This window comes from Desmodus rotundus, chromosome 5 (assembly GCF_022682495.2).
Source record: "Desmodus rotundus isolate HL8 chromosome 5, HLdesRot8A.1, whole genome shotgun sequence".
In the NCBI taxonomy this organism is placed as follows: Eukaryota; Metazoa; Chordata; class Mammalia; order Chiroptera; family Phyllostomidae; genus Desmodus; species Desmodus rotundus.
Window position 1 is genome coordinate 85908932 of NC_071391.1, and position 14888 is coordinate 85923819.

The following is a 14888-nucleotide window of genomic DNA, read 5'->3' on the forward strand; positions in this document are numbered from 1 at the left end:
TATGTAGGTGATCTAGTTATTCTTATTTCCACTAGCTACTTAAAAACCATTTGTGAGTTTGTGGGGGTATGGGTATGAGAACTGAATGAGTGAGGTGCAGGAAGTAGGGAAGGAAATGGGAGAGGTTAGAATTAAATACACATGCAGATATATTGACAAATAAAACCTAGATGAAACTGAGGTTTTATTTTTTTTCTATTCTGTGCTAATGAGCTATTAATCCCTAAATCAGTCTCTCACTTAATTCTGTGACTCTGTAAATGTATATTTTTGAAAATGTACCCAAGAGTAATAAATGTGAGAGGGCAAGACATTCGCTGGCTGAAAGGTCAAAACAATTTCCATAACTGCACTTTGTCAGACAACACACCACCTAAACAACAGCCCCTTGGCCTTTTACAAGCCGTGGTAAGCTCATTAACATTCATCCTATGGAATAAGGGAGAAAAAGAGACATACGGCAGGGCTCAAACCATCTCAGCCTGGACCCTACTAAATAAGGTGCACAAGAAGTCTCTAGGGATGGCTGCTTTCCACATGCATTTTCCAAGTCTTCGTTCCTGTCAGAGATCTTTCTCTTATGTCTCTGAAAATCACGTGGCATTCACAACCTTGCAAGAGAGTCTTCTTGTATACCCTGTGCATTGCATACAGTGAGTTGGTAATGCTTTCTGAGAAGCTAAGTAACTTGCCAGAGAACATAAGTCAACAGGCCTGAAGCTCCAGATGACCCTAGCAAGTAACACAATTCTATCATTAGACTTGCTGGCTAAAGAAATGTTTAAGAGCAAAATGGCGCAGAGGTTTCCAGATACTGATAACTGGGCTGGGAAGGTAGTCATTAAAGAAAGACAGAAATGCAGGATGAACAGGATGACCCTGAGTGAGAACTGACTGCTGGGTGGAAGCAAGAGCTCCTGGGCACTCTCCTTTGGGAGCTATGGACTGTATTTTAGACTCAAATACAACCATGGGGTGACTGTGGGTCTAGTTATTTTTGGTGGTATAACATACACACACATAGAGAGCTAGTTGGTAAAGTTTATTAGAAACAAACACACTATAGAAACAAATAAAAAAAAACACAGACAATAAGAGACCTGCTCCCTTATAGTTCATTCTCAGAAATAGCATCAGTTACAGAGTTCCTGGTTAGAGGACCTCTTGTCATTCTTACCCATGAACCATTCTGGGTGAGGCTATATTTAAAGCCCAAAATTTGGGCTAAAATGTAACGTTTGCTTAAAGGTTAATCTGATTCACGGAAGGACTCCATTTTCCATGCACTGCTGACTTTAGCCTGTTAATTAAGGAGAAGCAGAATGCTTGCTGGCCTGTGTGGAAGGCTTTTTGTTTTTTTTCCTTGTGCTATTTACAAGCAAACAGGGAATATTTTTCAGCATAGTGTACTAAGGGTTTTATATGCTCAACTTCCATTAATAATGAAGAGAGTATTGAAAAATCTACTCCACTATGCCTTTTGAGTACAATTGAGTTTGTTTTAGTTAAGCGTTTTTTTTAATGTTACTAATGGCTGTTTACCAGTTGTGAATTACTCACATAAATTAGGAAGAACAAGCTATGAGTTTGCTATACCTGGAATTTATCTTTCAAAAATCATGTTCTAATCCACGGAAAATGCACTTTCATTTTTGATAAGTGATTTTCCTTATTTACACCTTAGGCTTCTGAAGAAACATCTACCATCTACTTATGGGTACTGCTGCCAGTTACCTTAATAGCTAAGTGAAAATGTAAACATTAATCTTGCTTGTATTCAGAAAAAATGTCTTCCTCTGTTGACACATCCAGTATTTACAGCCGTATTATCTGACCATGGGGCAGCTGAGCTGTCTTCACGCCCAGCCTAGGAGCCAAATAGAAGGTCTATGTGCCAAGATCCCTCCCTGAGTGAAGGAAATCTGACAAATCCTATTCTCTGTCATTTACACTGAAAGAGGAACCTAAGTATTCTCAACAGGTAGACTAGAAACCCTGGGATTCCACTGGCACCTCTAGAACTCAGGGATGTTAAAATCTTGCTGAAAGATCCTGACTACAGTATGAGTAGTATGCAAAATCCCGAACAATCCAGATGGCTGACTGAATAGCTCAGAGCTCATCATTTATATTTTAATTATGTTCATAAATCAAATGTTATAACCCACCACATCTTTTCTGAAACAGAATCAGACTCCAAGATTTATTTTTAAGTAATGAGGTAAGGCCCAGTACATTTTCTGGGTGATCATTTTACGCCTCAGTTGGTGTTGTAAGGCACAGGCTAAAAGCCAGATGACACTTTCTATCCAAGTGCAATAACTGTCCAGAAAAGTAATGCTCAGAATGGCTTAATGTCATTATATAATGGAACTGCTATATAAAAATAAGAAAAATAGTTAGGTCCATGCACTTACGGAACACCACAGTTTATAGAGATGGCGTCACCAACAGCCAATCAATTAGGTCGAGGAATCTGAGGTCTTCATAATACACTGTAATTTTTTCAAAACCCCATAAAAGACATTTAGCAAGACTGCCACGGCAGCTGAAATCCGTTCATTAGTCAAAGCCGCACAGAGGGTTAAATACCAGGAAGCTTCAGGTCACACCACAGTAGCAGCCAATTAAAACCATAACGTTAGAAAGATATTCTGATTTGATGAGACCTTCTTTAAGTGTACTTTGCTCTCTCTATAAAGGGAAAATATATGTGTGTGTGTGTGTATATATATAAAAGGAAACTCTTAAAGAGGGTAGAATGGCTTGCTGGCAGATTACAATTGATTTCATGCCAGTCTGACCTTGCACCACATTCTATGATCTTTTCAGAAGATGAAACTCAAGACTGTAACCTGTATTTCACTCTCCAATGTAAATTAAAAGTCATCGTCTCCTTCTCTCTAGTTCACAACAGTAACGTATCAGGTCTTGACAATTTTTTATTTAAGAAAAGGTACTCTGCAGTTTCCTTTTCCCGGCAGTGTCATCATTCTCATGAGCTGCCGGAGAGGAGCAGAGCTGAGGCAAGTGGGAACCTCCCTCATACCCCAGCTGACCTATCATCCAAGGGATTTCTGACACTTCACTCTCTTCCTAAGATTTCTAAATCAGGAATGTGGGCACCGCATGTTCTCTGATGTGCTGACTGAACTGGGCCCGAGGGCATGAATGCACATGTGCTCCTGCTACTGCATTTGGGACTCAGGCTCCTCATGTCCCTACTGAGGTTCCACCCAATATTCTGGAACACCAGTTAAAGTGGGGTTGGATGCCTGTCAGGCAGGGGCTCATTGTTCCAGGGCCCAGCAACGAGAACGAGGGTAGAGTATCAAGAACTCAAGGGTGCAGCTGTTATCAGTATGGCCGGGAGAGGGTTTGGGTCAGTACTTGTGCATTCAGGGGGGAAGCACTGACTGAAAGAGTCTTTGCCAATCACAGAGGGTAATTGCAGTTTGGAGTAGTGAGACAACGCAAACATTAACCTGAGTTTTGGTGAACATTAGGGACTATGTGTGCTCAAAGCAAGAATCAACCCCTAGAAATGGATGCCACGACCATTGGTAGAGGACATCTCTGCACTGGAGGAGGCCAATGTCTAGTGCCATGAGGTGACTGGGACCCGTCAGAGAGCAGTGTCACACTAAGCCCTCAGAAGAGTTTGCTGTCTACTGTCATAATAAATTCATGAATAATTTTCACTACCGTTTGTTTGTTTGCAAGGTGAAAGACCTCCAGCTGTCACATCTGTTACCTGGCTTGGAGCATTTCAACTGCACTGCTTGTGGAGGACTGAGCTACTTTGAGTGGGAGAGTCAAACCTGGTGGATGTGACATGGAACCAGGGCATGTGCTACGTTACCACAGTAGAAGGCAAGCAAGGTCCTCTTGTTGCAACTTGCAAGTGGTTTTGTAGATACTGAAATTACTGTTTACCCAACATAATCGACTTGCATTCTCTGATGTTGGGCATAAAGCTACTTGTATGTTCACAGTGCTTTTAAAATGGGGTGTGCACTCACAGAGGACTCTCCATATCTTGGAGGAATCTTCAAAATTTGAAGCAAACTCTGGGCAAGAAAATCCTTACAGCATGATTTTCTGCCCAAGAATGTTAGCTCTGTAAAAAGAAAAGTTTTTGTTTTTGTTTTGTATGCATTAGGCATTCAATATATATTGCCAAGTGAATAAATGAATGAGAAAGTAGAGAAATATTAGGGCACAGATTTCTATTCCTAGCTATGTTGCTAAAACAAAACAAGCCAAAACTAGACCATGAATCCATCTTAGTTATGTTAAAGGATAAACTAGGCACATTATAATTTTTAAGAGTTTATTAAGCATACATCAATTGAATAGGGCAGCATCAAACTCAAAGTGCTCTACCAACAGAAGCTAGAGGAAAGGTTTTTCAAGAGAAGATGCAGAAGCAAAGTAGGAATATTATTTGATTGGCTAGAGCTTAAGCAGCTACCTCATTTGGGAATGCCTAGTTGGCTGTTTGTGATCAGCTGTGGTGAAGTTTCATTTTCCTGGGAGTGTACTGACTTTGGTTTTCATTTTGGTTTCATAGGCTACTGAGGTATTGGTACACAAGGTCTCCTTGTTTAATTACTTTAACAGCCCTTATCACAAAATATAATTGTATTTCACTTTTGGAAGGTCAATCCAGCTCCCAAAATGCTAAGTTCAGCTCAGGTGTTCTGATTTACATACTTCTACTTCACTATGCATTTATTTAGCATCTCTGGTGTATCTCAAATTGGCATCTTAAGGGAAATCATAAAGCATATTGTTTGACCATTCTCTTTAGATTTTTAAATGCCAGCTTCACAACCATTTAACCTTTCACGTAATCAAAATTTGACCTTGAGTTAAAAATCATTAATTGGAGGTGGGAGAGGATAAAGGGGGGAAAGGTGGGGAAAGGGGGAAGGGTTTTCAGGAACATGTACAAAGGACACGTGGACAATACCAAAGGGGGTAGGATGGAGGGGGGGAGATGGGGATGGCTGGGGTGGGGGGGAGTGTTGGGGGGAAAATGGAGACAACTGTACCTGAACAACAACAACAAAAGTAATAAAAAAATATGTATTAGCATACCTAAAAAATAAAAAGAGTACAAAAAACTTTTAAACTACATAAAATGTGTTTAACACATAAATACTTTAACTGAACACTTTATTTTTATGTTTAATGAGACTTGTGTGTAACCTATTTTTAATTTTATTATTAAAGAAGTGTTTTATTCTTAGCAACACCCCCCCCCAAACCATTAAGTGAAGAGTGCACATTAGACAACAAGTTTCACTAGGTAAATATTCAACGTCCACAGCCACAGAGAGACATCTTTCACAAATATTCTAGGTCAGACAATGAGATACAGGAAACCAGTAGTAATAAGAGGTCTCTTTCTATAGGCTGTGTCTTTAGAAGGCAGGAATGAGGCAAAGGTTCTCTTCCTTAATGGTCATTCATGTCTTGCTCACAATGTATTTGGCCAAACATTTACTCTTTGTATTTTATGTTGGTTACTCAGCCTCTTGCACACTCTGTCACTACCGAATGCATCACTAACAATCTATGCAGTTAATATCAGGATCTCGGACCCACCACTACTACTATGTATTAATACAAAAAGTTATCAGTTGAAACATTAGTTTGAATCAGGGGGTCTCCATGCCTGTGTTTCTCATGAGAAATAATAAATACTGAAATAATGTCCCTGAAACTCAATTCATTGCTTTAAAAAAATAAAAGAGAGAATATATTCTGTTTAAAAAAGAGAGTGAGACTGGAGATCATAAAGAGGCCAAACCTGAAAATGCCAGCCTAAGAATGCAACTTAAGAACAGAACTGATGGGGAAGCAGATGAAGTATAAGGAGCTCCTCTTGGAAACTACATCTCACCCTCCACTCCAAAAGGAAAGGTTTCTAATTTCCAGGTTTTTCTCCCTCCTTCACTGCAGGGCACCGTCGATACCAGAGAAACATTTATTTTGGCACAGATAAAGAATAGGTTTTGATCATCTCCTCAATGCCCAATTTTCCCCCAGTTGAGGGAATGAAAGCCTTCTCTGGACCTTGGATGAACAAGAATATGGATTTACAAAATACCTGACTCCATGAGTCAATAAAACTCATTTTGAAAATGATACCCACATTACGATTTACTGTCAGATGATAATAAGAGCAGGGAAGGCATTCAAACACCCATTTCTAGAGTCTTTGTTTTCATGCTCCCTTTCAGAACTCATCTCTTAATTTTTTTTATTTTTAACAAATGTGCACATACACAAAACCCTGGCAAAATGAGGAGTTCTGCAAGAACATTTTAAATTCTGGCTATCATGGGAGAAAGCAAAAGACACACAGCAGTAATTCAGGAGCTTCGGATTCACCTCAGTCCACAGTAAGGCTCTCCCCCTTTGCACAGCTGTCTGAATGCCACACTGAGGGTCACAGCTCTTCTTTCAATTTCCAGCTTATGTCGCTATGTGTTGCCACCTTGATGCTATTTAGACAGTTTTCTTTTAATGCACAGACAGTGAACTGTTCTTGCTTAAACAGGCTTTTATTTGACAAGAGTACGTTCCCTCAGATCTAAAGCTCTACTAACTGGGTTACAAATGTATCACGTTCTGCTATAATCAACCATGTTGTAAATTCCAGCAACACGACATACACCCAGACATTCGAAAAAAAAAATGCACAGAAAGAATTTATTAGGGTCACATAGCTCAGAACATTCAAAAGCAAAACTGTTTTCTGCCTAACAGCTAAGGAAAGAGAGCTTTGAATTTCAGCTTGCAAGCGTAATGATTTTCTGGTTTAAACATTTAACTGCATGCTGCTGCTGTATCCTCACTGAGCCTCAGAATGAAAGCTAAAAAACTAAGAGCCCTACTGCACGGTCTTTGTTTCCAGCATCGTTCCTATGAGAAAACCTTATTAATGAGCTTGCAAACGAGCACCCAACAGGGAAGTGTCACAAACAAGAGCAGCTAATGCCCCAGAAAATCAAATAACTGAACACTTGGCTGACTATGGTGCCTTTCGTATTTATAATAAAAAGGGGGGAGGGAGAACTTTAATTCACTAATTCTGAAGGGGTCAACACCTTGCTGAACAAAACAGCTCATTTATTTATGTTCAGAAATCTCCAGATGATAAATTACATTGATGTTAATCACTTCAATGCATACTACACAATTAATATCTGTACTCACCAAAAATTTAAGGATTATTAAAAGTATGACAGCATACACATCTGGCTGATTTTTCACATAATTGGGCACAACAATTTCTCCTGGTACCACAAATAAGGGTCCTAACAAAAAACAGTGCACAATTCTGTGTTCAATTAATTAGGACTTAAATCCACAAGACAAAAGCAATTCCAAGTTGTAGTTTGCGCCTTGTCTTCTATGCAGTATGTTAGCACTATACTCATTTTGCCTCCCCTCCTTTTCCTGTCACATGTAAAGTAAGATACTTAATGGCATGCAATGCAGATTTTCACTATTTCATTTCCTTTTTTAAAAATGGTATTTTTAAGAGGACATGATTTATATAGAATTCAAATCCATTATGTGTCATTTAACCCTGTTCATATCCTCTTAGATGAGATAAAAGAGGTTTCCATAAGCCTTCATGTGGCAAAACGTGCCAGGTTGAGCCAAATGAGTATACCTAATACTATTCCTATCAGGTTCCATTTGCTCCTATGGTAATCTTATTCACCCAGGGAACAGCAATTCTTAATCTGAGGTTCATGGGTGAACCCAGTATTTCCTGGTGGTAAGTTAATATTATCACTGACAATATAAGAAGTCTTTTTTCATAGGTGGCAAATGAAAAACATTTAAAACTTAATAGTTGTATATTTATTTTATTGTACATTTATTTAATTTAACTAATATTTATTAGACAGACATAGCAAGTAAAACTCATAATTTTATATATGTATTTTACATAGGTTTTGGGAAGGCTGAAGCAATAAAGTGGCTTAAAGATAAATTCTAAGCTCTGGCTGGTGTAGCTCAGTGGACTGAGCATAGGCTTGCGAACCAAAGGGTCGCCAGTTGGATTCCCCGTCAAGGCACATGCCTGGGTTGTAGGCCAGTTCCCCAGTAGGGAGCATGTGAGAGGCAACCACATATTGATGTTTCTCTCTCTCTTTCTCCTTCCCTTCCCCTCTCTCTAAATAAATAAATAAATACTTTTATTAAGAAAAGACAAATTCTAAATTGGATTAAAAATGTAGATAATCTGTTGATATGGTAAAATGTGTGAAAGTGGCCCTCAAATAACTGAAGTTGAGAAAACTCTTTAGGGTCAACAGACTTATATTGTGAGCAAAATTGTGAGTGTGTGACTTTGTTAATCTTTTCCAGGTCTATAGCTATCAAAGGATTTTTAAAGGGGTCAGTGATCCCAAAAAGGTTAAGAACCACTGGCTCCAAGGGTTTGAGCCAATTAATAAGTAATGGTCTAATGTTACTCCTCACAGGGTATCCAAAATAATTCAACATCCATGCAGACTGGCTACTGAATCTCATGCTTTAAAGTATCTCTTCCTTGCTCATGGCCATCAAGACATGGCGTGGCCTGTCTGCAGAGAGGACTCTTATGGGGAGAGTGGAGTAGAACCACCACCACTGGCCAATAACCAATGAAGTTTTGTTGCCCAACGACTGAGGGCCTTAGGCATAGGGCTTTTTGTTATGTATATGTTGGTGTTCAAGAAGGGTACAGCTGGCAGGTAATAATGTAGAGAATTTCAGTTATGTTTGAAGAAGCTACTTAAGGAATTCCTGGCTGACTCAGCAAAGGTCTCCACACTGCTCTAGGAATGGAGGGTAGTGAACCATCAGGTGACTTTCTTGAGCATGGAGAGTTTCATTTAGGATGCCAAACCAGACTCTAAATTCCATTCAGATTAATATAATGCTTTGTGATTCTTAATCTTCTTTTATGCAAAGACTTTTTTTTAATATACATTCCAAAATATGGAGTATCAAGGATAAAATGTTTGCTTGGCTTACGTTGGATGTAATAACAGTGTCCCAGAAAAAAGATGCCATGTTAGAGTTAAAAATGATCAATAGATGTGTCTTCGTTTTTGAAAGGCATTAGAGTCACTTTCCTGAAGGTAAAGGCTAGCAGTACTTTGTAAGATTGAAGTACAATGGATTCAGATGTGGTGCTTTATTCCTTTTCTTAAGGAACAAATGTCACTTGAATCTATGGAATACAGAAGACACAGCTTATAAATATCATGATCAAGTCTTCCAAGGGGTAGGAGGTATAGTGCTGGGAATATTTTGCATTTGGGAGTGAGTGTAATTTTGTAGGTGCGTGGGGTTATATTCTACTTAGAAGATACTCTGGGAATATACTAAAGGAATTTAGGGGTGGGAACTGGGTGAATATCTGCTCAGGTCTCACAAAGGAGGGAATGTATTATTAAAGCAAATGGGCCCCTACAAGGGAAGTTAATGGATATTAAGTTTGCTTAAATGAATTACATATTAACAAACTCAAAAGAAATCTACTATCTGCCAATGTAGATAATAACTGATCATTTATGTTTTCCCATTATAGGGACATTATAACACAAGAAATTTAGTGACATGAAAATTATAAGCATGATGCCCATAATGAAGCTACATAATGAAGAAGATGAAATGAATTAAGAAGAAAAACCTGCATTATGTAATGTTAAATTGAGCCAAGCTCACAGAGTAAGAAAAGCTTGGAATGGGATTACGGTCTCTTAGAAGAAAGTTTTTATAACTTTGCTCATTCCTTGTTTTGCTCAACTTAAACACATGACAAATACTGGAATAGGTTGAATGGTGGCCCCCATAAGATATGCCCACTTCCTAACCCCTGGAAGCTTCCTAATCCCTGGTGGCTGTGTTGGAGAAGGGATCTTTGCAGATGTAACTACGTTAAAGAACTTGAAAATGGGAACATTCTGGATTGATCTGCGTGGGCCCTAAATCCAATGACAAGTGTTCTTATAAGAGACAAAAAGGAGAAGGCCATGTCAAGACAGAGACGGAAACTGAAGTGATGTGGCCACAACACGAGAAACTCCCAGAGCCACTAGAAAAGGCAGGGAGGTCCTCTCCTGGGGCTCTGAGAGAGAGTCCGGCCCTGCCCACACCTGGACTCAGACTTCTGTCTCCCAGAACTGTGAGAAAATATATATCTGTTATTTGAGGTCACCGAGTTTGCGGCAATCTGTTACAGCAACCCTAGGAAATAATAGAAGAACCTACCCTACCAGTGCCATCCAACCAAACTCTGGCAACATTTTCATTGCGTGTACTCAGATATCCCCTGGAACTTGTGAGAGGCCAAGTTACAGAAGCCTTTTGATAAACAGTGCCTTCTTAGACACACCCTTGGTGCAAAGATGGTTTTGGGCAAAAGAGATATATTTTTCACAAGTAGGAGAGCCCCGAAGGGAAGATGAAGGGAACATCTTTTGTCCACAGGGCACAGTGAGGAGATAACCTCATTCACCATGATATAGCTTTTATTGATGAAGCCATTGAGACTATGTTGCTGATCCCAAAGAATTTCATTTTTAAACTCACTGTATAATTTAAGACAAAAAATGGGAGAGAATGTGTAATTTAAAACAAAATGCTGATGTAGATTGGAAATAAAATCTCTTCTATAAAAAAACTCAGTACTTATGACGAGGTCAATAAAGGGGGGCACTGCCCTAGGTTTTAAAGTTCACACAGAAATTATTACAGTTAATATTCACAAAATTTAATTAAGTCATGTGCTACAGCAGATTGGAATCATTTTAAAGTTTTATATTTGGGTTAAATCTAGTATTTTCAAAATTCTCACTGGCACTCAGTAATATGGCAGTGTTTCAGTAAAATAATTCTTTGATTATTTTTCTACCAAGACAAGAAGATAAAAATTCTACCTATATTATCTAAAAAATATGTATTCAATGAATGGTTTCTGAAATGTTATAAGCAACTGCTACTCTGTGTCCTCAGAATCGAATACTTGGGTACTGCTATAGTTTGAATATTTGTGTACCCCTAGAATTCATGTTTAAATCCTAGTGCCCTGTGTGATATATTAGCAGGTGGAGCCTGTGGGAGGTGCTAATTTAGGTCATGAGGGTGGAGCCCTTATGAATAGGATTAGTGCCCTTAATGAAGCCATCCCAGACTGCTAATTTAGCTCTTTACCATGTGAGGACATAGTGAGAAGGGGCCAGCTGTGAACCAGGAAGAGGGCTTTCACTAGAACAGGACCATACAGGTGCCTTGATCTGAGACTTCCAGCTTCCAGGATTATGAGAAATACATTTCTGTTGTTTATAAGCTACTCAGCTACTCAATCTGTGATATTTTGTTACAGCAGCCAGAATGGCCCAAGACAGGTACTCACACTGTACTTCTAGATATCGCTGGGTCTGCAAGTTTCCGGTGACTGCAGGGTGCTCCACCTGACAGATCACAGGAACCCCATCATCCTCCTTGTGCACCTTCAGCATCAGCTGACTAGTCACAGTGTACATGTCTGACCATTCTTCCACCTCTGATTTACCTGGGGGAGGCAAAATGTACCGAGAAATCAGAGTTGAGTGAATTTATATTACTCTGTTTTTATGTCCTCCCCACTCTCATGCCCCCACGTTATTATTTTAACAAAAAGATGAAAGTCACTTGGGATAGGGGTGCTCTGTGGATAGATAACTGAGCAAATGATCATTTCCCACTTTTCAACCTTGCAGGGTAGTATTTAAGATATATTTCAACCATACATAATATATACCATTTTTATTTAAATGCATTTCATGTTTCTTCTATCTTAAAACCTGCCACAAAAAGGTAGCTGAAAGTTGAATGTTTTTGACACCTGACTGCTCAAGGCATTCAGGAAGAGGAAAAGAGAGGAGCTTTCCATCCCTGCAATTACCTGAACTTGGAATGCCTACTAGGCTGACAGTTGGTTTAAAAATTCCAGGACATCATCCAAATCCCCCACGTAGTTTAATCAGGAGAGGAGGTATAAACAACCCCTTACCCCACCCCCATCAGTATCAATTAAGTGAGAAAGTAACAAATGGATTTACATTGGAATGTTTAAACTCTGAAACTTTTAAAAGACCACGAAAAATGCAGTGGCAGTGGGCAGAGCAAAGTACACTATAGGCTTCAGGCCAGATGGGAGACATGTCCAAGAACACCCAGAAAAGGAGGAGGCTTCCGGAGGATGAATAGGCCAAGGCAGCTCCTTTCCTGAACTTAGCACTCCCTGGGACAAGATGCACCATTAACTTTCTTCTAATGTTTTGTACTTATTAGTACACATTTAATGGCTCAATTCACTTAGACACAAAAGCAGAGGGGAAATGAGAAACTCTTTCCTTCCAAAACCATACCTAGGAAATGGGAGATTAAAACAGAGCAAGCATTTTGAAACTTAAGCTGTTATAAATAGATTTATCTGTTTCTAGATATAGATTTTTATATCCCCTTTCTAAAAGGACTTATTCTTTTCTTCCTGGCACTCTTTATTTATTTAACAAGCACATACAAAGCATTTACTTTGGCTTTACAAATATTCACTTGTTTCACCTTCGTAAGAACCACACACTATACATAATATTAATATCCCCATATTAAAGGAAACAAAGGCACACAGCTAATATTTCTGTCAAATGGCCAGAGGAGTTTAGCCCCTAAGTCCTTTGTGCTGGGAGCTACTGGCAAGGAAGCCTTCTGAAAAGGAAAGAATTGGAATGCTGACTCGCATGAGGATTTAGGCTAAATGAGAACAAGGGTCAAATAGGGGATAGGCTGTATCTTTTAGCCAGTACAATGGGAAAGGTAGCAGATGTCTGAGGACCCAGGAATCAAACCTGGGATGGCCTAGTCCAGAGGGAGAGACAATGGGAGCAGGGCTTCAGGAGCTGCCTGTGCCACCTTCACAACATCAGAAACTTTGCAAAAGAACTAACTGGTGAAATGGGCAACTGAATCACAGGTTTCACAAGAAAGGCGGTGTCTGCAAGTTCACAAGATAAAATTCTTTGCTTTGCACAGCTGCTGTTGTAGGAAAGCACATTGTCAACATAGTTGACAGTTCATTAGATGTCTGAATGACTTGGGCTTCACAATGGCGAAGACTGTGATACATTTTTCTTAAATACCCAACATGATAATTTGGAGTTCTGCCCCACCTTGAGCCATTGGGTGAAAGCAATGACAACTGAGGGGACGGCATGGACAGCCTGAGCTCAGGGACAACTCTAACAGTAGTTTTGGCCTACAGAGTTCCAGTACACAGGTCTAGTTATTTTTGACTATCTGAGTAAAAATCTAGTGACACATATCACCATAAATCCACAAACCACAGAATGAGGATATGGATTAGAACAAGAAAATGCTGGAGGGTTTTTAAGTGATGATAAACCGTATCTCAATGAGTATTTATGTTATGTGTTGTATTTGTCTTACATTTCCACAAGTGTATACCTCTGGTGGAATCCAGTGCTGACTTAACACTTCAGGACAGACAAGGTTCACCCTACCTTTTAGCTCCTTGTTCCCTTTGAACCATCGGATAGTTGTGGCTGGTTTGCTGGCCATAGCAGTGCAGTTAACCTCAATCTCCTCGCCTTCCACGGCAGTGTCTTTCTGGATATCGATCATCAGATTACGTGGTGGGACTACAAATTAAACATGTGTGCTCTTTAGACACAGAATCTGTTTCTGGACATATTCTTCTATTCATTAAAAACTAACACCACACTATCAAAATATGAAACAATGGACATTTCTGATGGGCAGTTAAAACAAACAAACTGCCACTGGAGGGGAAAAAAAAGAAACAAAGCCACCACCAAATAACGTAACTCATGCACAATCACTCAACTTAGAATTTCCATCCAACATATCTTAAAAGTGACCAGTCTCGTACGCCTAAATTATCAGTGACCAAGTTATATCAATATGGATATTAGATGAGCTAAAAATCAGTAATTAAGAAATGACCACAAAGTAGATATAAAAGGAAGAGGAGTACACATGATTTAACTGATCATCCTTACCTAGAAGTCTCTGAAAGAAATATTTCTTCTTAAACTCAACCCTTGGATTTCAATCTTCATATGAAAGATTCCAAAGTCAACCAGCAAAGATCAAAAACTTAGAGTCCCTTAAAAGAATCACTCACCATAAACATACACAGAAAAACTATGCCTGAGAACCAGTTCTGTTCAATTAAAATTATTCATAGAGATTCAGAATATAATTATTACCTGCCCTGGATGGCATAGTAATAAAATCCTGCTTATGAAGATGCAGTAATATAGAAAATGCCATAATACAGTCATACAGTTAATGTTCAGTAACTTCCCATATTCTAAAATTGAATGCTCCAGATTTTGAAAATCAAAAGTGAAAAAAGAATACTAAGTGGTTGCAAGTAGTTTTATGTATCAGAATTAAAATAACCCTTCTATAAGTACATTAAACATATACATAAAATTGAATAAAATATTTAGTTGCTAAAATGCTGAATATTAAAACGAGGGTATGTAGGATGATGCTGATGATGAAGAAAGCACATTACCTTTTATGAAACTGAGTTGACAGTGAAACTTCATATAAGGTTGCAAGCTTATGTCACGACTGAGCTTCTTGAAATAGAAATCAGTAAGAATACTGAAATAGAAATCAGTAAGAATACTGAATTCAATAGAATGAATCTAAGAATATGCTCCCTGACCACCATGAATAAGCAAGACAGTTCTGAGACTTATGATTAATAAGTTTCTCAACTCAGAAGAGAAACAAGAAATTAAATATGTATAAACATGCCATCCTGATGATCA

At 38.9% G+C, this 14888-nt stretch overlaps 1 protein-coding gene across 4 annotated transcripts in view; it reads right to left on the bottom strand.

The window, feature by feature from the left end:
- The window catches only part of CADM1 (cell adhesion molecule 1), a 396491-nt gene that overhangs the window by 43523 nt on the left and 338080 nt on the right, over positions 1-14888 (bottom strand). For all 4 annotated transcript variants that reach the window (XM_024570895.2, XM_024570894.3, XM_045204118.2 and 1 more), the window contains exons 4-5: positions 13584-13721; positions 11435-11593 (exon numbers count right to left, since the gene is read on the bottom strand). In XM_024570895.2, coding sequence (XP_024426663.1) covers positions 11435-11593; positions 13584-13721 — 297 coding nt within the window. The remainder of the gene's footprint in view (positions 1-11434; positions 11594-13583; positions 13722-14888) is intronic.